This window comes from Marmota monax, unplaced genomic scaffold (assembly GCF_021218885.2).
Source record: "Marmota monax isolate L192 unplaced genomic scaffold, Marmota_monax_Labrador192_F-V1.1 WCK01_AAM20220418_F8-fsc00028, whole genome shotgun sequence".
NCBI lineage: Eukaryota > Metazoa > Chordata > Mammalia > Rodentia > Sciuridae > Marmota > Marmota monax.
In genome coordinates this window covers 9401787-9428868 of record NW_026694779.1, presented here as the reverse complement: position 1 = coordinate 9428868, position 27082 = coordinate 9401787, and the positions used below count along the sequence as shown (strand labels likewise).

Here is a 27082-nt window from a genome sequence, read left to right as displayed (position 1 = left end):
TTCAAACATGTGTTTTATGCAGAATTGGTCAATATAATGTATGCAGCACTGAGTTTTGTTTAAGTGGGTTCAACCCTACAATGCTGAACTTCATCTACAGAGATGTTTCCTGAAGGGTTTTTGCCATCAGTCAACAACAATCGTTGTTGCAGCATTTAAATGTTGTTAAAAATAGTTCTCTGTCCCTCTGCCCTGTGGCTTTAGAGATAAACTGACTCTCAGCTCCTTGATGAACTTCAGGCCTTTGAAGAAATCCATTTTTCAAATGTTTCCTTATAAAAAAAAAATGTATGTAAAAAAACCCCTACTAAGAACACTGTCAAAACCATTACACTTAAGAAATTTGCTTACCGGAGAAAATGCATTAAGATGACTGAAACACATTGTTTCTTAAAAGGCACCAAGGACGGCTGGGCATATAGATCAGTGGTGAAGCACTTGCCTAGCATGTGTGAGGCCCTGGGTTCCGTCCTTAGCACTCGGGAAAAAAAAAAACAAAACTAAACTAAAAGACACCAAGGGGTTATCTTAGCACTATAAATGGAATGTTAAAAAAGTTATCAATGGAAATGGGATGGTTGATATCGAATAGGCAAAACCTCATTGAAATTGAATTCTTGTCCCATTAACCCCAAAGACTTGTTTTACAGAGAATAGCTCTAATTCAGGAAATCTTTTCGCCATCAGCCAAAGTCAGAAAATTCCATGGCTTGGATGCCTGCTGTACGCTTGGAACTGGTGCAAGGAATTGTTGGTGTCATCGTTAACAGAGTGTTTAATAAGTAACCTGTCTTCATGGCTGCTACAACCTCTACAACAAAGCGGTTTACCAACTGTCATCTATATGTTATAGAAAACACTGTAGAAAGTAAGAATGTTTGTGAGCACTAGGGCGGGTGAGCACTTGGCACATAAATTTCTAAGCAAGAGTCCCAATGATGTCATTCTCTCCTGTAGGAACCGACCACAAGAATGAACATTGACTGAGGGGTGTCATTGATCTTACTTATTTTTGCTAATTACATCCAAATCCAGCCACGAATTTGCATCTCGAGTTCTAATTGCCTCTGAGAGTTCTCTGCACAGAACGGTAGCTAGAGTGACTCTCTTCAGAACAGAAGTCAGAAATACAGGTTCCTGCTGATCTTGATGAATTAAAACCAAAGGAAGGGAGACAGTTTGTTTTCGCAAGAAGCCATCTGTTTGTTTGTGTACAGCGCTTGTATTGAAATTGAAGGAAATTAATCCGGTAAAAAAAAAAGTATCAGAACTCATAACGCGGTAAACAAGAGCACTCAGGAAACATACACTCTGAGAAAACCAAGAAGCTACTGAGATTTCTAAACCTCTTTAGTTTAATCTTCTCTAGTCCCGAAGAGACCTCTCTGGTGTGTGTACAGCGTATGACTTATTTTGCATTGATTCTTGCTACTTTGGAGCTCACAACGCAAATCGGCGACAAGTGCTCGATTAATGAATTAGTGGCTGTCAGCTTAGCAACTGTACCAACATGATCCTTTATTTTAGGGACTTCTCTGGTCCTTGGTTAATAGGCAGCTGAATTTGCCAATTTAATTTAAAAAAATAATAATAACACCTGTCCCAGACCCCTACATGTGCATAAAGTGCTGAACAGTTTCTTCAGGAGATCGCTGCCAATCAAAAGTGGGAGACAGGTGGTCAGGAGTGTGGCTCAGTGGTATAGGTGTGCTGATTGTACACTCCAAGTTCCATGTGTAAGCTTAGAGCTACAGCTAGCATTTTAGACCTGAAATCACCCCTGCGTGCTACCTGTCGAAGGCAGGAAATTCATTTCTCTTGTAGCCTCTGAAACCAGTTGTAACCCATGGCAGGGATTCTTTGAATTTCCTTCTGCATTAAAATATCTTCAGTTGACGACACACACTAAAGAGTGCAGATTGCTAGATTATGCCCTTAGACTTTCTCCCTGGATGATTTGTGAATGAATATCATGCTTTCGGCTAAATGAAGCAAAGTGTGGTGGTGGTGCATACCTGCAATCCCAGCAACTCAGGAGACTGAGGTAGGAGGATTGCAAGTGTGAGGCCAGCCTCAGCAATTTCATGAGACCCTGTCTCAAAATAAAAAATAAAAAGGGCGGGGGTGGTGCTGGGATTGTGGCTCAGTGGTAGAGCACTCGCCTCAATCTTCAGCACCACATAAAAACAAAATAAAGATATTGTGTCTACCTATGACTAAAAAATAAATATTTTCAAAAATACATATTTTTAAAAAAGGGTGGGAGACATGGCTCAGTGGTTTAGCATCCCTAGGTTCAATCCCCAGTACCAATAAAAATAGAAAAATAAATGAAGAGAGGCAGAATAGCAGACAGTTCTTAACACTCCTGGGCATGAGTTTCATCTGTTAAAAATAGGGTTGGTGGGGCTGGGATTATAGCTAGTGGCAGAGCCTTGAATGTGTGAGGCACTGAGTTTGATCCTCAGCACAACATAAAAGTAAATAAATAAAGATATTGTGTCCATCTGCAACTAAAAAAATATTTTTAAAAATAGGGTTGATGATAGAACCTGTTTGTTAGGAATAAATGAAATAATTATAAATGAAATCAGTAACTTAACATCAGCAAGGGACTTAGCAATCATGACTGCTATTATTCCTTTTTATATGTATGATATCCAGTGAGACATACTTGTTGGATAAATGAACAAATGAATGATTATTCAAATGAAAAAATAAATTGCCAAATCAGCTATCCAAAGTAGAATTGGGGAACCTCTCCATCCAAAAAAAAAATCATAAAGATATATGGTTTTAGCCTAAGACTGTCTGTCTTCATTTTATAGGTGAGGAAAATTTAAATTCAAAAACACCAAATGACATGTCGAGTCAAAATCGGGCTATTCCGCTGGGCACAGGGGCACACACCTGTCATCCAGCAACTCAGGAGGCTGAGACAGGAGGACGGCAAGTTCAAAGCCAGCCTCAGCAACTGAGTGAGGCCCTCAGCAACTTAATAAGATCCTGTTTCAAAATAAAATATAAAAAGGGCTGGGGGATGTGGCTCAGTGGCTAAGCATCCCTGACACCAAAAAATAAAATTAAAAAAAAAATTCACCAAAGGCAGGGGCTCTTCCTAGAATCTTGCTTACAATAAGATTTGCTCTTACCTCCTTCCCCCAGTCGAAAAATAAAATAAATAAAATAAAAATCCTGGGCTGTACCTACCTATTCCTGAGGGTGAGTGAATCAATAGATTTTTATTATGTGGCTTACAAAAGCTTTAGGCTTTGAAATAAGGGGATTTCTGTCCCATTACCTCGTCGCCGGCAGGACCCGCTATTCACTTCTCATTTCAGAAATGTCACTCATCCCGTAGTGACTAGAAGTGCAGCATCCCACTTATCACAATTTTGCCCTATTTGGGGGGAAACAAGCCAAAGCATATTCTACCACTCGATGAGAAACTGCTTAGGATCGAGACTTCTCTTTATAACAACCAGAGGTGTTTTCTCTCCATGATTGAATAAAAGGGAAGAACTCTGTGACCAATAGTGTCTTGGTAGCGGGAATGTGAGCGTGCTTTGATGAGAACTAGGGCCCCCCAATAAATGCTGGAGATGATCGACAGAGGGGAATGGATTTGGTTAGTACAGAATACAGACGTGCATCAGAACGCCTCATGGCAGCCTATAAACGGGCACAGACATCGCGTGTCAATTAAAAAAGATAACGCGATACCAAAATTAAAGTCCCCCATGAAAGATCAGTTCGAATTGTCCAGAGGAGATTTTCATCTAAACAAGTTCACTTTATGAATATTCATCTAGTTCACAGTCAGAAACATAGGTCTTCCACTATAGGAGAGAATCTGTCCTTGTTCTCTTGTTGCCTGGTCTGGTTTGGATTCATCTGATTTGCCGTCGTTTGTTTGGTTTGGGTTTAGTATTGAAAATTTTCTGGAATATGGGCTGAATCCAGAATGTCGATCCTGTAGGCAGTGATGCGGCCTTTATATTTGATTCAAACCCTTTGCCGCCCCTTGTGCTCTCTGACACACGTGATGAGATCATCTTGCCTCGGAGGGTAAGAAATTAGGTGTTTGTGAATATAACTTGGGAGTTTATGAACTGTCTCCGATCAGCAAGCCTGTCCACCCCCAGCAAAACTGTCATGTAAATGTTGACCTTAAGAACTAATTGATAGCTGGGCACGCTGGTCCCTGCCTCTAATCCCAGGGGCTCTGGAGGCTGAGGCAGGAGGATAGAGAGTTCAAAGCCAGCCTCAGCAATGGTGAGGCCCTAAGCAACTCAGTGAGACCCTGTCTCTAAATAAAATGCAAAAGAGAGCTGGAGATGTGGCTCAGTGGTGGAGTGTAGCTTTACTGAAAATGCAAAGTTACCAGAACCTACTTTCTGTTTTCCCTGAGCATCTGCAGAGATTCAACCTCAGGGCTCCCAGGCTGGGTTCCGTCACTTGGGAAAGGTTCACATAATGAGCAGTCTCATCTTTTTGTCTTCAGAACGACTTCCTGGCTCACATCTGGGCTTCCCAGATGACTGAGGCTGACGGGTCCCAGCCCAAGCCAAAAAATCCCAAAGCCAAGCCACTCCTGCCTGCTCCCTCCCGGGTGCGGGGTTGGAGGCCCACCACGCAGACTGTCTGTCTCTGGTCTTGTTTCCACTCTCAGATCCCACCAGGGTGATGGTCCCCCCTTCCAGCATGGACGTCACGGTTGGAGAGAGCATCGTCCTGCCATGCCAGGTGACCCACGATCACTCCCTGGACATCGTCTTCACGTGGTCCTTTAATGGACACCTGATAGACTTCGACCGAGACGGAGACCACTTTGAAAGAGTCGGAGGGGTAAGTATTAACGTCAACTGTGCCCAGCAATCCCACAGGCTGGTCATGTGTTCCTGTGTGTCAAGGAGAAGACTGACGCTCCTAGGACTTGTCTTATGACGTCACGTTCTTCCAGTTCCTAGATTGCCACACTCTGCTTTAAACTTCAAAGCCCCAAGCTCTGTGCCCCAATCCATGCACTTGACTCTAGACCTGGTTAGAGAAAGAACTTCAGAATAGTCACCTCGTATGTCTTTAGGCGACTGATTGTCCCTCCCCTTGGCTCTTGCAGAAGACTCATGGTTGCAAATTCAGGATTTGCTTTCTTGATTCTGAAAGTCTGGTGAGGCTATGTATTACTTGCAGGCAATTTTGTTCCAAGTGCTTGATTTTTGAAAGGCCTTACTTTTCACAGTGCACATTATCGATAAATACGTAACAAGGTTAAATCTAGAAGCAAGTCACAGTTTGTGTCTATCAGAACCATTCTGAAACTGGACAACATGGTGCGTGCATGTAATCCCAGCCACTCAGGAGGCTGAGGCAGGAGGATTGCCAGTTTGAGACCAGCCTCATCGATTTAATGAGACCTTGTCTCAAAATTCAAAATAAAAAGGCGTGGGGATGTGGCTCAGTGGTAAAGTGCCCCAATCAAATTGGATGTCCTCGTAATCACTCACATGTGGCCTGTACGCTGTCCCAGAACTGACGGCCACCCTTTGTAGGGTAGGTAGCTGGAGAGTGGCCTCTGACACTTTCAAGGGCTCTGTCGGGAACAGATCAGACCATAGGGGTGGGGGTCAAGGGGATAAGATGGCCCTGTCGTCCTGGGTAAGAGCATCGGTGCAGATCTCCCTAAACAGTTTGGTCTGGTTGGTTCCAAGGGAAAGTCTCTTTCTATGAAATTCTTACTTCGATCCTATTTTATATATATATATATATATATATATATATATATATATATATATATATATATATACACATATATATTTGTTTCATTTTAAAGATACAAATCTGGTCAAAATTGGAGAATCACTAGAGCGCGTTCTAAATCCCAAAATCAGAGAGCATATGGTAGGTTCTGTGCTCTGAAATAGGCCACAGGAAGTCTCTTTGACATTTACGTCCCAGTGAATAAAGTGAATTAAGGAGATGGTATAGGCATGTCCTTACTGCCAACGTGGCTTCTATCTTAAAATCAATGCACCTTTCATATTCCCTATGGGAGGCTGGTTTTTTATCCAAACCTCTATTCAAGTGTTATATGTCACTTGAATATTTATATCTCCAGTATTATGTTTCCCCAGACAAAATATCTTAGGTAAAAAAAAATCATTAATAATAATACTGATAGCCGGGCACGGTGATGCACACCTGTAATCCCAGTGACTTGGGAGGCTGAGGCAGAAGGATTGTGAGTTCAAAGCCAGCCTCAGCAATTTAGCAAGGTGCTAAGCAACTCCGTGAGATTCTGTCTCTAAATAAAATACAAAACAGGGCTGGGGAGGTGGCTCACTGGTTAAGCACCCCTGGGTTCAATCCCTGGTGCCAAAACAACAACAACAATAATAATAATATTAATGATGGTGGTGGTAATGATAATTCCTTCTATTTGCCTAATCATTTATAAAGCACCTTCTTATATATTAGCTCCCTAATCCCCACAGAATCCATAGGAAATAAGTTGAGCATCTATTATTTCCTGTTACTGAGACATGTTCAGTGCATAGTAAAAACTGGATGAAAATCCTAAGTATTATAAGTAACAGACTTTCAGATTTTAAAAACAAAAATTTCATAGCTCTCCTTGAATTAGCTTTAAGGTCTTTGACATGATTGTTTCAGAAAGAAAATTGATCATGACCATCAATAATACCAGTTTAAATTTACTGTGTGCTTCACAGTCTGTAAAAAGGATTTTGAGTAGCCGCACAATCTGATTTGATTCTCACCGCACAGCACAGTGGAGCGAGACATCCATCTTTCAAAGGTCAATAAACTTAAGATCCAGAGAGATTAAGAGACTTCGATGAAGTCACACAGCAGGGGTCCGCCCAAGACAACTAAGTATCAAAACTTGAGCGTTCCCTTCGATGTGTGCTTTGGCCTCTGTGCTAATCCCCCGACAGCCATTGGTAGCTTCTTCCATTGTCTTTGGTAAATATGAATGTGATGGGTTCTACTGACACACAGGATAGAAACTCAGGACTTGCTTTATTCCCAGTGAGACTAAGGTCTTAGAGAGTCCTATAGCAAAATATTATTAAGAATGGGGACTATGGCTGACTGTGTGGGTTCAAATCTGGCCCCGATTTTTAGTGGCTAAGTGACCGTTGGCAAGTCACCTCACCTGTTTATAAATCAAACTTGCACCTGCCTCTCAGAACGTGTGTTTAGTGAGTTAATAGAACTAAAGCACTTGAAAGGTAGCCGCCATATGCAAAATACCATTGAGTCTCACCAGGTTGGTGGCCATTTGCAGAAGGAGCACTTCAGGGTCTGGGTCTGCTTTCCATTCTGGGGTTTGGAATGGGAAAACTTGGGTGGACGGGTAGACCGTAAATTATTTTGCTATTCTTTGGGAGTTTGGCCTGTGGTATGGACCTATGCTTGAGCAGATGTTCACCAGGCTCTTGATGAACAGGGATAAGAAACCAGAGTCCTTCATTCAAATGCCCCCTTTGTGCCAGCCTGAGGAGGGATCTCTCCTGTTTATTAGAAGTCCCACGCTGTTGAATGCTGTAGAATTATTTCTGGGGCACAGAGACATCTCTAGACCGACTGGGGGATGTAATTAGTCCTATTCATCTGGTAATCAAACATGCATTTGGCATTCGGAAAACAAATTAGCACCCGTTCCACACTAGGTGATGGGAGATTTCCCTGGGGAGTCTGGTCTTCATAATCCTTTAATTCAAACCTGGGAGCAATCAAAATTGCTGGCTGTAGAACAAGGCTCTACAGGAAATTGCCAAAAGCCTCCAAACGGGGGTGGGCGGTTTGCTTCCTCTTTCCAAATGTGGAGTTGCAAAGTGTTGGAATGCCAACCCAGAGGACAAAGGGAGGACATGTCGGAGAAACCCCCTGGACCAGATCAGGAGCCACCTTATGGTGGCAGAGTGTTCCAGGGAGCCCAAGAGGCCACACACCTGAGGTCTCTGGAAGGTGCCATCGGAAGGCGTTGGCGCTGCGATGTGTCAATCAGGAGCATCCACAGGCCACGGCCCGCGTCGCTAATGTTGTCATCGGCCGGCGTAAAAATAAATCCATTAGTCACCGTGTCCTTCATGTGCGGAGGATGTTTAGAGCTCATTAAAAAGTAATGGTAGCCCACTTTCCCCTACTTTATCAGCAGGACTCAGCTGGAGATTTGATGATCCGAAACATCCAACTGAAGCACGCTGGGAAATACATCTGCATGGTCCAAACCAGTGTGGACAAGTTATCGGCTACAGCAGACCTGATTGTAAGAGGTATTGGATTTTTTTCCGACCCCCCCCCCCCCGGCTCTTTTGTCCTTAAAACATTTTTTTGTGATATCTACTCTGGCACAGAGTTCTAAGACCTCAGTGGTTCCGAAGTATAGAGGAAATAAAAAAAAAAAAGACATGAACTACATGTTAGCAGTGGTGAGTTACCAGTCCCCAGAAGTCTCCAGAAGTTCCTCCTGGGGCAATGTCAGAAGCTATAACGAGCAAGCCCAGTTTCTTTATACTGAAAGCGACCCCTGCAAGCACCCCCAAATTCCAAATCAGGGCAGCTGGGGTCCCTGTGATTTCCTAGAATGACTTTAGATTAACCAAAGCCAATAGTCTCAAAAGGGTTTCACCTGGGCCTTTCTGGTCTCCTCTGGGTTAACCCACAGTGTTCTGGGCGGCTATTCGAACAGTAGTTTAAGAAGTTTATATCAGACTGCTACCAGATTTGTTTTTTCTTGTAAAACTAATTGAATTTTTTTAAATATAATTTTAGGGGTGACAGGAAACACCCCTTTGGTTGCCTGGGATGTAGCGAATAAGCTGAGATGAATAGCAAAAACTAGCATTTGTGCGAGTGTCACCAACTTGATGTAACCTGGACCTAAGCTAAGCTACGCCCACGGAGCCCGTTCCAAGTTCCGCTTAGTGGATTTTCAAGAAATACCTTTAAATAAAAATTAAAGTACTAGTGAACCAGGGTGCATACCAGAATCCGGCTGGTGCATGCTCGGGGATTTTCTAAAGTATTAAAAATAAAAGCTGGGTCAGGAGGGTAGGTCAGGGATAAGGGGGCTCACCTCGCATGCATGAGACCCTGGGTGGGATCCCCAGCAACATAAAAAAAATTGAATAAAGAAAATAGAAATAAAGATGAAGCCAACCCAGAACATGAAAATAATATCTTGGCTTGCAGCTCCTTGGTCAGAATTCCTAACTATAGGTGTCAAGCCTTCTTTAGCCAGCAGCTGAGCTCAGGTGGAGCTTTGAGAGCAAGAAAATAAAGATCCAGGAGATCAGCATTGGAGGCAGGGTGAACCAGGGAACAAGGCATGGTGGGAAATACTTCCAGTTCTGCGCTGTATCCTCTCGGTAGAAGGTGACAGGGAGATGTGTAGGAATTAGCACCTTAAATAAGGTTAAAGATAGCTTAAAGAAAAGTAGCATTTATTTCGTGTATGCTTTGGTTACCTTTAAATTGCCTTTAAAAGAAAAATCATTCAGTCATGGTGCAGATAAGAAGAAAAAAAAAATCTTATAACTTAGGTTGATCTGCCCACAGAATATCTTAACAGAAACATGTTTAATTCTACTTAAAAAGAAAAAAAAATACACCAGAGTCGATCTGCTCTCTCCTTAGGGACAAAAGGATTCTATTGCCGGAGATTTATCCTCTATTTAATTAGGATAATGTTCAGATCAGCCGTTTAAACGCCAATAAATTAAACTGATAAATATTTAAATCAGTAATACTTGAAGTTCTTAAATGATATTGTATACTTCATTTCACAGAGAATAACATTGAAGTTGCAAACGCAGCCTAAAAGAAAATCTAGTTCTAATCAGTTAATAAGGCCAATAAATTAATATGCCATTTTAAACCCTAATCTCTCATCTTATCTCCTCCTGCTTTGTCCGGGCAGACTTTCTGCACATTGCAGTAGAGAGACCCTTACAGGAGCCTGCGAGAGATTTTAATGTTTGAATCGAGTATGGCTTTGAGGGCTGGGTCTCCCCCTCTCCTCAATCAATAGCAGCACCTTCAAAAGCCACCCCTGAGCAAGCAGCAGACACCAGCCTCAACCCAACCGTCCCTCTGTTCTTGTTTGTCACAAAAAAAAACTTGTATGCACCCCTGACCATGTTATCATTTTGCTCACTGGGGACAATATATATAACCCCAAAGGCACACCCCATTGACCTACCTCCTCCATCCACACTCTACCTGCCTACAGTTACCACCCATTTAATCCACATCAGTGGATTAATCCAACTGATCAGGTCACACCTCTCACAATCTAATCATTCCCCGCCTCTGAATATTCTTACGTTGTCTTTTGGGGGACAGATCACATCTAAACCATAACAGAAAGGAAGGAAGGAAGAGGGGAGGTGAAGGAGAGATAGGAGGAAGAGGATATTGTTGTCTAGATTTACCTGGGTTAATAAAAATCCCCAAAGACCCAAGGTTGCCTCAGCCCCAGCTGGGTGACATTAGATGGGCAGGCTGAAATGTCACCATGGAAAATCAATCAGTTTCAGATTTCCAGATTCCTTAGCCAAGAGTTAGAAGGAGAAGATAAATCTGGTATCATCTGTGCATCTATAAAGATGGTATATTTTAAAAGGAAAGAGGACATTAGGGCGCCCCCTATAGGGAGGAGCAGTGAATCCCCGAGCAAAGTCTGACTCGGGGGAAATTGAATCCGACTTTGCACCCTCTGGGTGAGGTCTCTTATTTTTCCCTGTCTCTGGGACATGGCCCAGTGGTACTTGGGGAGGGCATCGGATTGCTGTCCTGGAGATCAGCAAACCCCTCCTAGGAGTATCTCCTTCCACTTGTCCCCTGACGACCCCCTTGTCTCCTGAGGCACTGAGTTGTGTCTTGTTTCTGCCTGGGCGGAAATTTCCCTGTTGGAAACCAGGATGCATCTGGTTGGGTCTTTGCCCTGGGCCTGTTGCTCTTTAGCAACAGAATTTTACAGAGCAAGGGAGGGACCCTCAAAGTTTTAAAGCTAGTTCTGCTCCAATGCACACATCCTTGGTGACCGAAAGGACCCTTTTCAGCAGAGAATGATCACGAAATCAGGAAGAGTTGTGTATCTTTTGTCACCACCGTGTCCCCAGAGAGCAGTGCCCATGACCCACAGGAGGAACCCACACATGTATATAATGAATGGAGAAATGAGCTTGGACCCTTAGGTGGCCCAATATTCTCTCCTCGCATCAGGACAAATACTCTCCTGTAAGGCTCTGCTTGGCGGCGGCTTTCCTTATTATTACCCCTGGAAGCTGGGGGCACGCCTCCTTGATCTGGGTACTTCCAGAGCCCTGCACAGGTCCCAGCCCCTAGCAGGTGGTCATAAAGGATTTGACAAGTGAGGAGTCGAGTCGGGGAGGGAATCAAACGTCTGGTCATTTGTCATACTGATCTGACTCTGGGGGTCTCACTCTTTGCCAGGTCCTCCGGGTCCCCCAGAGGCCGTGACCATAGACGAGATCACGGACACCACTGCCCAGCTGTCCTGGAGACCCGGGCCTGACAACCACAGCCCCGTCACCATGTATGTCATCCAAGCCAGGACTCCGTTCTCCGTGGGCTGGCAGGCAGTCAGTACAGGTACCATGCTGGGTGCTGGGTGCTGGGTGCTGGGTGTCTCTCGGGGACTTCCACAGCACAGCGTGACGGACAGACAGCCAACTGGGACAGGAGCCAAGGGACAACTGCAAATGATGCAGTGTGGCTGGGTCTCCCAGACCTCCACCCGCTGTGGCCGTCAGTGACTTAATAGTTTTCTCTATAACGACTCATGTTTTGTTTGGGGTTTTGGGTTTTGTTTTGTTTTGTTTTTTGCTTCTCTTAAAGCAATAGTATCTGTGAAGTGATAGGTCAGAACCTGGGTTTTCTCTTTGTTCCTTCACAAATTTAAAACTGATTATTTTTTTAAAAAAAATTGCATGCATCTGTGTATTCCTTAAAATCGTCCTTGTACCACTGTGGTAGGTTGGGAAGCTGTGGGCTATGCCAACCTTATTTTTATTTATTTATTTATTTATTTATTTATTTATTTATTGGTACTGGAAATTCAACCCCAGGGCACTTAACCATTAAGCCACATCCCTCGCCTTTTTCTATATTTTTATTTATTTATTTATTCATTCATTCATTCATTCATGTGTGTGTGTGTGTGTGGTGCTGGGAATTGAACCCCAGGGCGCTGAACCATTAAGCCACATCACTGACCTTTTTTGAGGGGGGAGGGAGTTTCACTGGGGATTGAAATCAGCAGTACTCAACCCCTGAGCCCCCTCCCCAGACCTATTTTGTATTTTACTTAGAGACAGGGTCTCACTGAGTTGCTTAGGGCCTCAGTAATATGCCAGCCTTTAATCCAGTCTTAGTAAGGCTTCTACATAACTTTCCAGAAAGCAGTACATAAGGACTATAGGAGCCTTTTGAACTGCTGCCTCTCAGTTTAGGGGGATAGATTTGGGGATGGAGAGGTGTGAAATATTTAAAATCAATTTACAAATTTTAGCATAAATTTTTTTCCAGACTATCCCTAGTGGCAGCAACATTTTCACCTTCTTTCCTTTTTTTAAATAATTTTTATACTTTTTTATGATTATGGTGTACTCCCTATATTAAAGTTTCATAATCATTTCGCTTTGGGGTCCTAATTCTTACACCTCTGTCAGTGTCTCATTTTTAAATTTAGATTCATTTGAGGAGAAGAAGGTTAGATGGACAGGTAATTCCTGTAAGAAAGTTACACATTTCCATAGTCCCCGAGGGCTACCTGTGTGGCCTCCAAGTTTTAATATAGTGGGACTCAATTTTATGCAATTTATATCAATTGTTGATTTCAACAACCCCCAATTTTTTTTTTTCATTTTAGCTTAATCGGATCACAGAAACAGCCTTCCGTGATAACACTGAGTTTCTGTTGAGTCCCGGGAGTGTTTTAGGAAGACAGATGAGAAGCATCTGGAAGTTAGGCAGTGACTTCTAGTCTTGACTGCTAATCGGCTGATCTCTCTACAGCTTCTGTTAAACGGGTGCAGTAAGGATTGTGTAAGAACAGACATAACACTTTTACCTGACCCATTGGATAGCTGTCAGAAGGAAAGCTCGCCTATATAGTCCATGCAGGAAAACCTGTTAGGTGATTCTAAGAATAGTCCCAGTCAAGTAGCTTCAGGCTTGGAGGGCTTTGCATTTTTATGAGGTCATCTGCTGGCATCTGATTTGAGTGTGTTAGTTGAACAGAGCTCGGGGGTTACTCTCTGTAATAGCAGTTTATACAGCCACCATCAAACCACCTACCAGGCCTTGAATGAGGTGATGGATGGATGACAGACGGATGGATGGATGGATATTCCTATCCTCCCAACATGGGGTCTGCATTTGTTTGTTTGTTTTCTGGGAATCCTGCGAAACCACCTCATCTTTTGATATCTTGCAGTCCCAGAACTCATTGATGGGAAGACATTCACAGCGACGGTGGTGGGCTTGAACCCTTGGGTCGAATACGAATTCCGGACCGTCGCAGCCAACGTGATTGGCATCGGGGAGCCCAGCCGGCCCTCGGAGAAGCGGAGGACGGAAGAGGCCCGTGAGTAGCCCCCCCCCCTCCGGGATTGACCTCATCTGTTCCAGCAGTGCCTGCTCCTTGGAGAGACTTTCAATTCTTCACTCCTCTTCCTGCCAGAGGAGTCTGTGTATTAGCACGTTCTTCCCCTTAAACGATTTTAAAAGATCAGAAATCAGGCCAGCAGGAGGTGAGCTGGGCAGGCAGTGAGTTGTGATCACCAGTTGAGTCCTCCACGTTGGGTTCACTGGTAGAGCAATAAGCGCTGCTTTCAAAATCCAACTCTTGCTGGGCGCAGTGGCGCACGCCTGTCATCCCAGCAGTCTGGGAGGCTGAGGCAGGAGGATCTCAAAAAGCCAGCCTCAGCAAAAGCGAGGTGCTAAGCAACTCAGTGAGACCCTGTCTCTCAATAAAATACAAAATAGGGCTGGGGAGGTGGCTCAGTGGCTGAGTGCCCCTGAGTTCAACCCCTCGTCCCTACTCCCTGAAAAAAAGTCCGTCTTCACGGGTTCAGAGGTCTGCCGTCAGGCAGAACTGTCCAGTTACATACCCCAGCCTGACCTTGTGGACAGTTCTGCCTGAAGTCTTGCAGTCACGCGATGATAGCCCAGCTGACCCGAGGCTTCCTTCGCCCCCCTGCAAGATTATACTTGAATTAATTCCACTCAGCGATCCTGGGGAGGAAACCAGCCCGATTTCCTCCTCTTTTACAGAGAAAAGTGGGGATCAAGGAGGTTAAGACAGTGAGCAGCCAGGGGTCACCCTCTGCTCACCGCTTCCTCCAGCACCCAGCTCAAAGCTCACCTTCTTCTGAGAAGCCAGCTCTGCAGAACACCTCAGCTCCTCTTCATTCTGTCTCTGCTGAACTGTGCCGTGGATTGGCTCTATAAACCATCCCCCCACGCCCTTGCCCTCCACCTGGGTTGTCAGCTCTGCCTGAGCAGAGAGGCTCCCCTGTTCCCTTTGTGTGTATCACCACGTGGCTGATAAACGCCTCTCCAAACCTGGGGACCTATGCACCTCTGTTCTCTTCTCCTCCCTGGAACCCCTGGGTCTCTGGGGATGGAGCTTGAGCCACGGGTCAGACATGCCCCCTTGCTGAATGGGAAACAGGTAACCGAGAGCCACGTACACTTCACCTCCTTGAAGGTGTGGGTAGCCGAGTACTGGCTGGCGGTGAGCCACCAGGAAGCCACCAGGCTTCCCCAGCAGTCACCTGCCACGGCTTGTGTGACATTACTTGTTTTGTGTCTCCTATGCAGTTCCCGAGGTCACCCCGGCCAACGTCAGCGGTGGTGGAGGAAGCAAATCTGAACTGGTTATAACCTGGGAGGTAAATGAAACCACAGGGCATTTATCTGGGCCATGGTATTCTTTCAGACGTAGCTGGGAAGCCTTCCCCTCTGTCTTGAGCCGCTAAAATCCATTCGAGTACCAGCGCTTCCTTTCCCCTAGCTAATGGGTCGCAGGAAATGAAGGTGCTAGCCCATCCATTGTAGAAGCAAGTTTTTTTTTTTTTCATTTGATTCATCTCAGGAAAAAACAATCAGGAAAGAGAAGCCAACACAAGTTATAAAAAAAGAGAGACAGAGAGAGAGAGAGAGAAAATTAAAGAAGAAGGTTCAGAGAAAACCAGAGTTTTCTTTTCTTCCTGAATTGCTACATGGTCAATTGATTTAAAGCGTCTGCCAGCCAGAGATTTAGCTCAGCACCAGCAGGCTCGCCCGGCAGTTGGTTTTGCTGCTGGATTAAGAGGCATTTAAAAAAAAAAAAAAAAAAAACAACCTGGAGGAAGGTTAGTCACCAATTTATTAAAAATTGATTTTGAGAGAGAAGGTGAGGAGCTTTCAGAAAAGGGTCCTTTAATGTTTTTGAAAGATTCTAGTCTGTGGCTGTAAAAATGAAATCATTTCCTCTCCTCCGAGCCCCAGCAGTGGAAGCAACCCCTCACCACCCCACCCTCGGGCTGAGCTCTTCTCCTCTGAGCAGGAAGGTCCTGCCTGAGATGCCAAGATGGTCTAGGTCCCTTGGACCAGTGAAGACCTTCCCCCTCTTTGGCACTAGAGGGAGATGCTGGGGGGGGGGCGTGGCATTTCCCCCAACTATCTCCTTTCAAGGTCATTTCCAACTATTTCAGAGTTGGGAGTGACCCTCGGAGCCCAAGGGTCCCCTGCAGATTGTCACTGAGTGCTTTAAGCCTGCTGTCCATGTCCAATCTCCTGAATATGTTAGGTAGCTTATTGGCCAACCCTAAATTTAAAAAAAGAAAAAACAACAATCTTGATATAATCATGAGAAGCAGAGAAGGGAAGAAGGTAGACAATCAGGTTTGTGTGTTGACTTTGGAATCAAACTGCTGGGATTTCTGAAGGCCACCACCTCCTTTCGTTCCCAGACGGTGCCCGAGGAGTTACAGAACGGCAGAGGCTTTGGGTACGTGGTAGCCTTCCGGCCCCATGGGAAGATGATCTGGATGCTCACGGTGCTAGCCTCGGCCGATGCCTCCAGATACGTGTTCAGGAATGAGAGCGTGCGCCCCTTCTCTCCCTTCGAGGTTAAAGTGGGTGTCTTCAACAACAAAGGAGAAGGACCCTTCAGCCCCACCACCCTGGTGTATTCTGCAGAAGAAGGTACGCTGTGTGTTTCCTGGACAAAGCTGATGTGTCTTCGATGCTCAAGTTTCTATGTAGGACGGACTGTCGGTTTAGGACGTACGGAACACGTGAATCAAAGGCACATCTGGATTTGAGAAAAGTATCATGTGAAAAAAAATGTGGTTCATGCCAGGTGCAGTGGCACACACCTGTCATCTCAGTAGCTCAGGAGGCTGAGGCAGGAGGATCGTGAGTTCAAAGCCAGCCTCAGCAACTCAGCAAGGCCCTAAGCCACTCAGTGAGACCTTGTCTCTAAATAAAATACAAAATAGGGCTGGGGATGGGGCTCCGTGGTTAAGCACCCCTGTGTTCAGTCCCTGGTACCAAAATGAAAAAAAAAAAAAAGAGAGAGAGAAGTACCCAGGACAGATTATAAAAACAGAAGTGGTGTCAGGAAATGCATGTTTGTACTTTGATATTTGCTTAAGGAGATAAAAATATGTAATTTAAAAAAGCAATGAATTTTTCAAAGTATCAAAGAGGTATGTATCGATTTCAGCTGCATTAGAAAAAATATAGAGCTATCCCATCAAATGCAAGACGTCGTGAGTGTTATTACTTACAACTAGGCTAAGCTCGATTTTTCTTTCAAAAAGACCATCAAAAGGAAAGATTCATATACAAATGGTACGCAGGCTGAAACTCTGCCAAAAAAAAAATAAATAAATAACTGAAATTTGGGAAACAGTCCAGCCTGTCCTTTTAGCTGAGAATGCAAATGACTTGGGTAAACCGTGGCTGAATCTTGTCCAAGAACATGGAGATCACAGCATGAAGCTAAACTAGTGTCCGTTCAGCTCTCTGGAGTCTTAGTGAAGTCAGGTGACTGTCTTTTTTTTTTTCCTTTTCTCTATTGTTCTCATAATCCAGTGACTAGAATTACTACTGATGACAAGTGTTCATTAAGCAAGTTCCAACCAAGCACGGTGGTGCCCTCCTGTAATCCCAGTGGCTCAGGAGGCTGAGGCAGGAGGATCGCAAGTTGATAGCCAGCCTCAGCCATTTAGCAAGGCCCTAAGCAACTTAGTGAGACCCTATCTCAAAATTTAAAAAAAAAAAATAAAATAAAATGGGCTGGGGATGTGGCTCAGTGGATAAGCGTTCCTGGGTTCAATCCCTGGTACCAAAAAAGAAAAAAAAGTCCCACCTTGAAGAAATTGCTGGCTTTGAAAATCCTTGAACTAAACTAGTTCTGGGTTCCTTCCGTACCACTCACCTCCAAACTGAAAACCCAAAAAGCTTTGGAGTGGTCTCCTCCCGACCACCACCCGCTACATGTCAGTCATTGCCTCTCTGCAGAATGAGGCTGTGCCTGGCGTCTTTAAGGACCCTTCTGGAACCACGGATTCTTTGCCCCTTATAATGAACATCGTCTGTAGAAGTTTGTGCTCATGCAGCTGATTGATTCATAATAACTTGAATTCCTTTCTCTGCAGAACCCACCAAACCACCGGCCAGTATCTTTGCCAGGAGTCTTTCTGCGACTGATATTGAAGTTTTCTGGGCCTCCCCGCTGGAGAAGAATAGAGGACGGATCGAAGGTTATGAGGTAGGCAAGCACGTGTGCCCAGGGTCTGTACCCCTCAGTGGGGTCTCAAGGACACACTGTGACGGGAGCTGACCTCCATTCCCATTCGTAGCTGTCTGTTTTAGGGACCCGGCTTCTGACTCAGAATTAATGAAAGCACTAAATGTTCAGACCATCCTTGGTCCTTGGTATACTCTAGGGGGGGCGGGGGCGGGTGTTTCAGGATATATGCAATTTTAAGCATTTATGAGCTCAGATCTGATTTACCCAGAATCACCTGAGCTCGAACCAAAGACGGAAAACAACCAACAGTGGTTCTCAGTAAGAAGTCAAAAACAGGGGCTGGGGCTGTCGCCCCTTGACGGAGCGCTTGCCTAGCACGGGTGAGGCCCTGGGTTCGATCCTCAGCACCACATAAAGATGAAACAAATAAAATAAAGGCACTGTGTCCCTCTACAACTACGCAAAAAAAACAAAAATATATATTTTTAAAAAGCCAAAGACCAAAAAAAGAAGGCTTTCTTAATTTTATGGGTAACTTCTCAGAACATGCAAATCTCTTTGTTCTGAAATCTTTGCTCATTGAATTGGTCATAGAAAATTAACTCCATCATTTAAAAAAAAAAATGATTACCTGATAACATTGGAAATGTCCCCCGTGGGTCGGATTTCCAGCATCTTTCTATATTCGCAGGTTAAATACTGGAGACACGATGACAAAGAAGAAAACGCTAGGAAAATTCGCACAGTGGGCAATCAGACATCGACCAAAATCACCAATTTAAAAGGCAGCGCCCTGTATCACTTGGCTGTCAAGGCGTATAATTCGGCTGGGACGGGTCCCTCCAGCGCCACCGTCAACGTCACCACCAGAAAGCCACGTAATAACAAACTCGCTCAGAAATATTTGGGGTGGGGGATTCATCAGATGGTGTCCCTGTTTCCTTCCCTGTCCCCACCTCACGGTGACCATTTGCATACTAATTGATATCAGGATGTGGTTTCAGACTCTCCTTAGCATCTCACTGAACCCTTGAGGACATCATGCCAAATTCATTGCTCCCAAGGACAGAAAGATAAATGTTTTTTCTCCTCCCTGGGAAGGGCTGCTGCTGCTTTTAGCTCTAAATGTTAGGCGACCAGGTGAATCTTTTTTCCATTTGCAACGCGGTATCTCAGTCAGATTTCAGTGACCTTGAAGACACAGATTAGTGCAATCGTCCATTAAATGGCCTGCACTCTTCGGTTCCAGTAAGGAGAGATCCCTCCGAATCCGTTGAGATTTAATAACCTGTGACTTCGTATATCTTCATTTTTTTTTTATAGCACCCAGCCAACCTCCTGGAAACATCATATGGAATTCATCGGACTCCAAAATTATCCTGAATTGGGACCAAGTGAAGGCCCTGGATAATGAGTCGGAAGTCAAAGGATACAAAGTGGGTAATTTCTTTCTTTTTTTTTTTTTGCAAAGGCACCTAATCTTAATGTGAAGTGGGGACAGTGTCCTTCCCTGCATCAGATGATGCACATTCTCCCTTTACCTGAGGATGCTTTCCGAGCCCCTTAGGAATCTCTGCCCCAGAGTGGTGTGGGCCAACTTGTATAAATGTCCCTGAACCATTTGTCAGAATTTAGATAATCACCCCTGTTAGTCAGTTTTCTATTACTATAACAAACTCCTGAGACAATCTGTGGATAAAGAGAAAAAGGTTGATTTGGGATCCAAGTTTCAGAGGTTTTCATTCTATAAATAGTTAACCCTGTTGCTTTGGGGCCTGTACCAAGGCAGACATCATGGTCGAGCAAACTGCTCACCTCACGGCTGCCGAGAAGCAGAGAGAGAGGAAGAGACGAGGGTCCCAGAGTCCCCTTAAGGGAACATCCCCAGTGACATAAAACCTTCCTGTAAGTCCTACCTCTTAAAATTTCCATCACCTCCCTCTAGTTCCCCAGGCTGGGGACCACACCTTTGGGAGATACTTACCCAAGCCACAGTGTCACCTAACCTTTAGGCTCAGGCAGCATCAATCAGACACGGTTAAGGACTCGGAGGTTGAAGGACCCTGAAGGCACACTTGATCAGCATTTGGTTTGGTTCCCCTCTCAGCTGGACTGGTCAATCAGACACAGTAATGTCCCACCATAACTAATGGCCAATCGCTTCGGCTCTGCCTGTAGTTAGGAAGCTTTGCATATTTAGAAAAACAAGTGGGAGTTTTTTTGGTTTTTTTTTAGAAAAGTCATTTAGAGAAAAAAGAAGAAAATGGATGTAGCCTTATTTCCACAACCGAAAGAAGTCTTGACCAGGCGTGAAAAGCTTCCTATGGTCTCTCCTGGATAAGCCTCCCCCAAACCAGTGGCTAAAACACCAACTGTGTGTAGTTTCCATGATTCTGAAATCTGGTCTGGGTGCCCATGGGCACCCCCGGCCCCCAGGCCTGGATGGGCTAAGGTGCCTCTTGACACATTTCCACCTGCTTTGATGGAGCGGAAGAGCCAGAATCTGGCCAGGGATCGCTGTCCTGTGAGGCCTCTCCCTGTGGACGGCCTGGGTTTCCTCAGAGTATGGCCATCTCAGGATAGTCAGGTCTCTGACCCGGTTTCCAGCTTCAAGGAGAAAGAAAGCAAAGCTACCCATCTTTTTAAAATCTAAGAATGAAAATAGCCACTGAATGGAGATTCCTCAGAAAACTTGGAATGGAACCACCATTTGACCCAGCTATCCCACTCCTTGCTTTATACCCAAAGAACTTAAAATCAGCATATTATAGGGACACAGTCACATCAATGTTTACAGCAGCTCAATTCATAATAGCCAAGCTATGGAACCAACTTAGATGCCCTTCAACAGATGCATGGATAAAGAAAATGTGGTATAGATTCACAATGGAATACTACTCAGCCTTAAAGAAGAATGAAATCCTGGTATTGGCCAACAAGTGGATGGAGCTGGAGACTATCACGCTAAGCAAAATAAGCCAATCCCCCCAAAAAAACCAAAGGCCAAATGCTTTCTCTGATATGCAGATGCTAATTCACAATAAGGGGTGTGGGGGTGGTGCTAGGAAAGTACAGAGTTACTTTGGGTTAGAGAGAAGGGGAGGAGAATAGAATGAATCAGATCCTCTGTGCATACATGACTACACATCCGGTGTGATTCTATGTCACGTACAACCAGAAGAATGAGAAGTTATCCTCCATTTAATGATGTGTCAAAGTGTATCCTCCTGTCTGTCATGTGCAACTAATTAGAACAGATAAAAAAAGAAAAAAATGGTCATCTCAGACTCAGAGGCAGGGGAGCTAGACTCTAGCTTTTGATGTAAGGACTAGAATGGCCCATGCAGAAGGGAAGGGGTTGGTAGCAACCCTACTGATAGACCAGAGAATGCACTAGCAAGACCGTATCCAGCAGTCAGGTTCAGAACATCCCTAAGGAATGAAGGAAGGAATTGAGCATATTTAAGCTGGGTTAAAAAAAAAAAAAAATCAAAAAGCCCCGGAAGTATGATGCCCCCTTCTGGTATGGGAAGGGCTATTGTCAGGAATGACAAACTTTGTCCTGCAAAGTTCCAAGGGATTTTAAAACGACAGGCAATGAATGAGAATTACATGGAGATAAAGGGTGGCTCCGTTCTCCTTGCTGATGGACCGAGCTCTTCAGAAGGGGACTTAGTTCCAAGACAGGTGGAGCATTTCTCTCTATCACTGGAAATGAACCTCAGCTGGATTACCGCACGGTGAGATGTTAGGAAAGGAAACAAGAAGGGTATATAGATTCCATCGCATATTCCATTTCCTTTCTAGCCCAGGAAAGTCATGACTAAGTGACATTTAAAAGAGCTTTTAGGAAACCATCATCATCCGGGCTCCGTGGACAGTGCTCTTGACCTCTCGTGGTTTCACATGGATCCCGCCAGAGAAAAAGTGGTTCTTTTAGCAATTTTGCATGTCAACTTTCAATGAACCATTCCATGGTTTTCATTATAAAAGGAAGATTATAAAACCAAAGCCTATGATTATTTTTTCCCCCAAGGAGGCACGCTGGGAAGTCAGAATTTTCTGGGGTCCTGCAAAATAGCCTTTCATCTATGACTCAATAAACGAAAGAATTGCCAAGACCTTCCCCCCGCTCCATCTAAAAGGCAGAAGCAGGCTGGGTGGGAAGCCACAGCCAACCTAGAGAGGGTGTCTTGCTATCAGAACGTGCCAGCTGCAGACCACTTCCTGCCTGTGTTGACTTCAGAAAAAAGGAGACACAGCTCCCCAGAGACTGCAGGCTTTAGGAAGGTGGTAGGGGAAAAAAATATAAAATGGATCATTCTAGATTTCAGTTTTAAAATGTGGACACCTCCTCTAACTTTGTCCTGTAGTTTGGCTCTCTCTTGGCTGTGTGACTTTAGGTCGATCGCCTGAGCTCTCTGGGACTACATTGACCTTTGGTGTTAAAAGGAGAAGTTTCTAGTGTCTTTGTTGTTCTCTGACCCTGTCTCTCCCTGTGACTGTTCCCCCAGACATTCTTAAGCAGGGGCTCATTTTTCAGCTCGGAGCTTGGAAGCCTTCCCTGATGGCCAGAGCGAGGGGTTTTGTGGGAGATGGGGGTTTTTTGTTGTTTGGAGGGGTACAGGGGATTGAACCCAGGGGCACTTTACCACTGAGCCACCTCCCTAGTCCATTTTTATTATTATTATTTTTGAGACAGGGTCTCACGGAATTGTGCAGGACCTGGCTAAGATACCGGGGCTGTCTTTGAACTTGAGATCCTCCTATCTCAGCCTCCCAGGTTGCTGGGAATTACAGGCACGTGCCGGGGCTTCAGCCAGAGCTCTCTGTACCAGACTTTTGGAAGTCCTTACCATCCTCTTGGATGACTGTAATTAGCTGGTGGCTTGTGAATCCCCTGACTGTGGGCTTCCGGAAGACAGTGTCTGAATTCTTATCTGTGTTTTTCCCACCAAGAAGTACACTCACGGTGATCATGAGAGAGCTCTCGTTTCCTAACTCTAGTTTCTGTGATGACCAAAGAGACAGCGGGGTTGGGTTAGGCTGGAAGATGAATGAGGAAAAGAGTAGCTTTATATAAAAAAAAAAAAGAAAAAGAAAGAAAGAATAAAGACACACCTTTGCAACTCTGGAGTCCTGACCAGGCTAGCTGGGAGGATGACCTTGACCTTGATCATCACAGCAAAGAAAAGGAGGCACGATTGATCTGACCCAACCAAGAGGGGAGGATGAAAAACAATAACAGAAGTAAATTCTCCCTCCTGGCCTCAGTGATACCCATTAGAACCGGTGGGAAAAGGAGTGTCAAAGGCAGACAGCCACCAGGGTCCCCAGGAATTTTGCACAAGTCCCGTGCCCAGGCTCATTTTCAAGCGGGTGCTTGAAATGAAAGAAGCAGTCCAGGCAACAAGGCAAAAACGTTCGCTCGACGGGTGATCAGCAAGCCCTCGTGTGGCAGATGTGAAAAGCCCATTGAGCCAAGTGACTTGGCGGGCCCTCGGGTTTGGCCAGGGCGAGGATCAATATGCACGCCGAGTCCGCTTCAGTGAACTGGCCGTGAGAGATGATGGCTTTAGAGAGAAAAATTGAGTCACGGTCACGATTTAGTTGGCACCACTTGGCACACCTGCTCCCTCTCAGAGACTCTCCCCTGAGCTCTGTAACACCTTTTGAGAAGGCCCTTCTTGAATCGATGACCCCAGCCGACCCTTGAATGCACACCTAGGAGATCCATTTGGGCAGCATCACTTTGTGTAGGGCCTGGGGGCGGTGGTGGGGGGGCGTAAAACAGGCCAAGACAGACCAAGGGGCGTTTGACCCCCCCAAAAATGATCCGTTGGGCTTGGCGTAGGATGGGGAGGAATTATCTTCACGTTTATAGAAACAGAATGAGGAAAATCAGAGAGCTTGGGACGGTTTCCTATCTGAATCACCAACCACATCCTATAAACTAGCTACGAGGCGTAGACATTCTGATTTTTTTCCAAATATGGTTTTGTATTCGTTCACGGTATTCAAGAAAACATAAAGGTTGGGAAGTTGGTGTTGAAGGAAGTGTGGCGGACGTATGGAGGTCTAGTGGGAAATGCTACGGAAACCTCAGACAGAGGGCTGAATCTCACAACCACTGTACTGACTGGTCCACGTACATGTGAGCGTGTGTATGTGTGTGGGTGAGATGGTATCTCAGGAAACCCACCCTGAGATCATCTCTAGAGATGGCTTTATAGGCTGAATAAACCATGGGTCGGATTGCAGTGGGAAGAGTTGATCTTTGATACAGAATTTGACTCATTGAAAATAGCAATTGTAGGACTGGGGGTGTGACTCAGGGGTACAGGCCCTGCCAAGTGCGAGGGCCTGGGCTCCATCCACAGCACCTCCCCATAAGGCTTTCCTATTAAACTCAGTCCTTTCTTGGTCCACGTTTCCTCCTAAACACTGAAGGTATCCGCGTAGCGGAGATCTCTGCGTGGGCAGGAGTCTTCATATGAGAAGTTGACTCTAGAATGTGTGAGTCCCAGGACGTTCTGGGCACACGAGTCTTCCAGGTTAACTTTAGGACACCAGCGTTAAGAAGGAGAATCTCTGCTCTGGCTCTCAGAGTCAGGCAAGTGACCTAAACAAGTCACCTGTCTTTTCAACAAATATCCTACCTATTGGCACTGAGCACTTTTCTGAGCCTTCTTAACTCCATAACAGCCCACTCAGGGAGAAATTCCATTTCTAGAATGTAGTGCATGCATCAGCTCTAATTTTATGGATGAAGAAGTATGCCAAAGTCACACTGCGAAGATGTCGAGACCTGGGATCAGAAAATAGCATCATGGAAAATAGGGATTGTAGTCACTTTTTAATTCTATCTATCAGCAATAAACAAATAGAGCAAGTGGTAATAAAGTTCTGCAAAGGAAAACAAACCAGGGTGCAGCACTGGAGAGAGGCATGGCACAAAAAAGACAGACTTCACATTTTATATAAAGATCAAGAAAAGCTACTCTCGAAGTGACATTTCACTTGGGCCTGGAAAGAAAGGAGGAGTGAACAGACAGCTCTCTGGAAAAGCATTCCAAATACAACAGACAGTAGGTACAAAGGTCTTGAGGTCACGCATGCCAACATAACAAAGTGAGGAGTTCTGTCATCTCCAACAGCCTGCAGAGTTGGTGACTGTCCAGAGCGGGCGGTGACTTCTCGGCTCCCATGGGTGCCAGACAGGAACGGAGACAGTTGTGTTTGTGCTACTATCATGCAACACCCACAGGGAAATAAGTTATAATAAATGTCAGTTCATTTTTCACAGTTCTGGAGGCCAGGAAGTCCAAGGTCAAGGTGCCAGCCTATGGCCATGACCTTTTTGTGCTATCACATGGCAGAAGCAAGAAGGGGATGAGAGAACAGAGGGGATCCTTCTTCAACAGCACTCGTCCCACCCACAGGGGTGAAGCCCTCATGCTATGTCACCTATTAAAAAAAATCACCTTTTAATGTCATTGCAGTAGGAAATGAATTTCACTGAGTTTTGGAGAAGTTAGACATTCAAACCATAACCATCAGAGGGGCCACATCTTCCAGTTTGTCAATAGAACTGAATTTTTTTTCGTGCATAATCCCTTAGTTTATAAATCCTGGCGTGGAATTCAGAAAAACAAACTTAATGAGAGATTAACAAATGATACAGGCAGGATGGATATGATCTCTGTATCTCCAGGTTTCTACCACCTACCTGCCTATAGGAAGGCAGAGACAGCCACCCAGATGGTGGCCAAGCTGGAACCCTGGTCCTCTTTGGAATCAGAGCTACTGTGGTCATCCACCTGAACATGTAGAACACACCGGACGATCCCTAGTGGAAACAGTCGTTGGCGGCTATTATTATCCTCATTCCTGGGAACCCACACCTCCTCCCTGACTTCCGCCCTGGATTCTATTGAATGCAAGTACAGCCTTCAAAGCCATCAGCCGAACCAAGAGTTTGGTGTCAATAAAGGGTTTTTCGGGTCCTTTTTAAGGTTTTGCCATGGTCCCTAATATTACAAGACCCGTAAGCCGTGCAGATAAGAAGTCTGGATTTTTTTCCCCCCTGGAAATATTTCTTCTGGATTTATATTTGAAACTCGTTGAATTCTCTGAGCTGTTGCAAGGACCAGAGGTAAATCAAAGAAGCAATTTATTCCTCAAAGCCAGATGTGACCTTGCATGCTCTCAGCAAGCCCGCTCTCCTGAAGGGCTGTGGCGTGAGGCTTCCACACTCCTGAGCGCGGCGGCGGATTTATTGGAGCCTGATCATTAGCAAGGGGACGATCTGGGGTGCAGGGGTAGGGGGGTGGCTGATGAATCTTTCCACCTTAAGGAAATTGTGTTTTCCACCTTGTACGAGGGAGACATCCTTTAAGGTGATGAGATGGCCAGGGAAGAAATGGGAACTGAACACCCTTAAGGGAATTCTGATGGATTTCACTGACGTTTGGTTTGGTCCTTGTGATAGAAAAGTGACCTTCTGTCTCCAACCCCCACCAATCAGCATTGGTCGGGGGTCTTGTGGGGGGGGGGAAGGAGCCCGTCTGTGGGTCTCAGAGCGGGACCCCTGGCCCAGCAGCGTTGGCATTAGCTGAGGGCTTCTTGGATCTGCAGTGTTTCGGGTCCCAGCCACGTCAGCGCTGGGAACTCTGGGGAGGGGACCCTGCAAGCTGTGTCTTACTGAATTCCCCAGATAATTCTGACGTGTGCTCCAATTTTGAGAGCCACTAATGTAGCTCATGGAGCTCTTCCAGTATTGATGTCATCTGAGGATCTTTAAAAAAGAAGAAATTCTCAGCAACTCGGGAGGCTGAAGCAGGAGGTATCTCAAGTTCAAGTCCGGCCTCAGCTGCTTAGTGAAACCCTGTCTCAAAATCAAAAATAAAAAAACTTCATTCTGGGGATGAAGTTCAGCAGTAGGAGCATCCTTAGGTTCAATCCCTACTACCCAAAAATAAAATTAAAATTATATATATATATATATATATTTTAACTTCTGTGGGGTCTCACTCAGGCAGCCTGGCATAGACCTGGAGCAGGGTTTCTCACCTTTTTCCTATGCAAATTTTGACCTGGCTCATTCTCTGTTGTGGGGCTCTCTGCTGCACCCCTGGTCCCTACCCACTGCACCCGGAGCACCTGTTGTGACCACCAGACATTGTCTTCAGGCAGTGCCCAATGCCTCCTGTCAGGTGATCTGTCCCCCCCACCTCCACACACACACATGTCTGGAGCATCAGATCTGTGGCCACAGTGGCT

General features: G+C 45.2%; 1 protein-coding gene across 4 annotated transcripts in view; it reads left to right on the top strand.

Annotated features, from left to right (window-relative positions):
* Positions 1–27082, top strand: part of Cntn4 (contactin 4) — an 860889-nt gene that overhangs the window by 828025 nt on the left and 5782 nt on the right. For 3 of the 4 annotated variants that reach the window (XM_058573005.1, XM_058573006.1, XM_058573007.1), the window contains 9 exons: positions 4673–4848; positions 8180–8300; positions 11485–11643; positions 13490–13639; positions 14878–14948; positions 16011–16245; positions 17706–17818; positions 18492–18678; positions 19124–19236. In XM_058573005.1, the coding sequence (XP_058428988.1) occupies positions 4673–4848; positions 8180–8300; positions 11485–11643; positions 13490–13639; positions 14878–14948; positions 16011–16245; positions 17706–17818; positions 18492–18678; positions 19124–19236 (1325 nt within the window). The remainder of the gene's footprint in view (positions 1–4672; positions 4849–8179; positions 8301–11484; positions 11644–13489; positions 13640–14877; positions 14949–16010; positions 16246–17705; positions 17819–18491; positions 18679–19123; positions 19237–27082) is intronic. The other variant, XM_058573008.1, reaches the window with a different exon arrangement.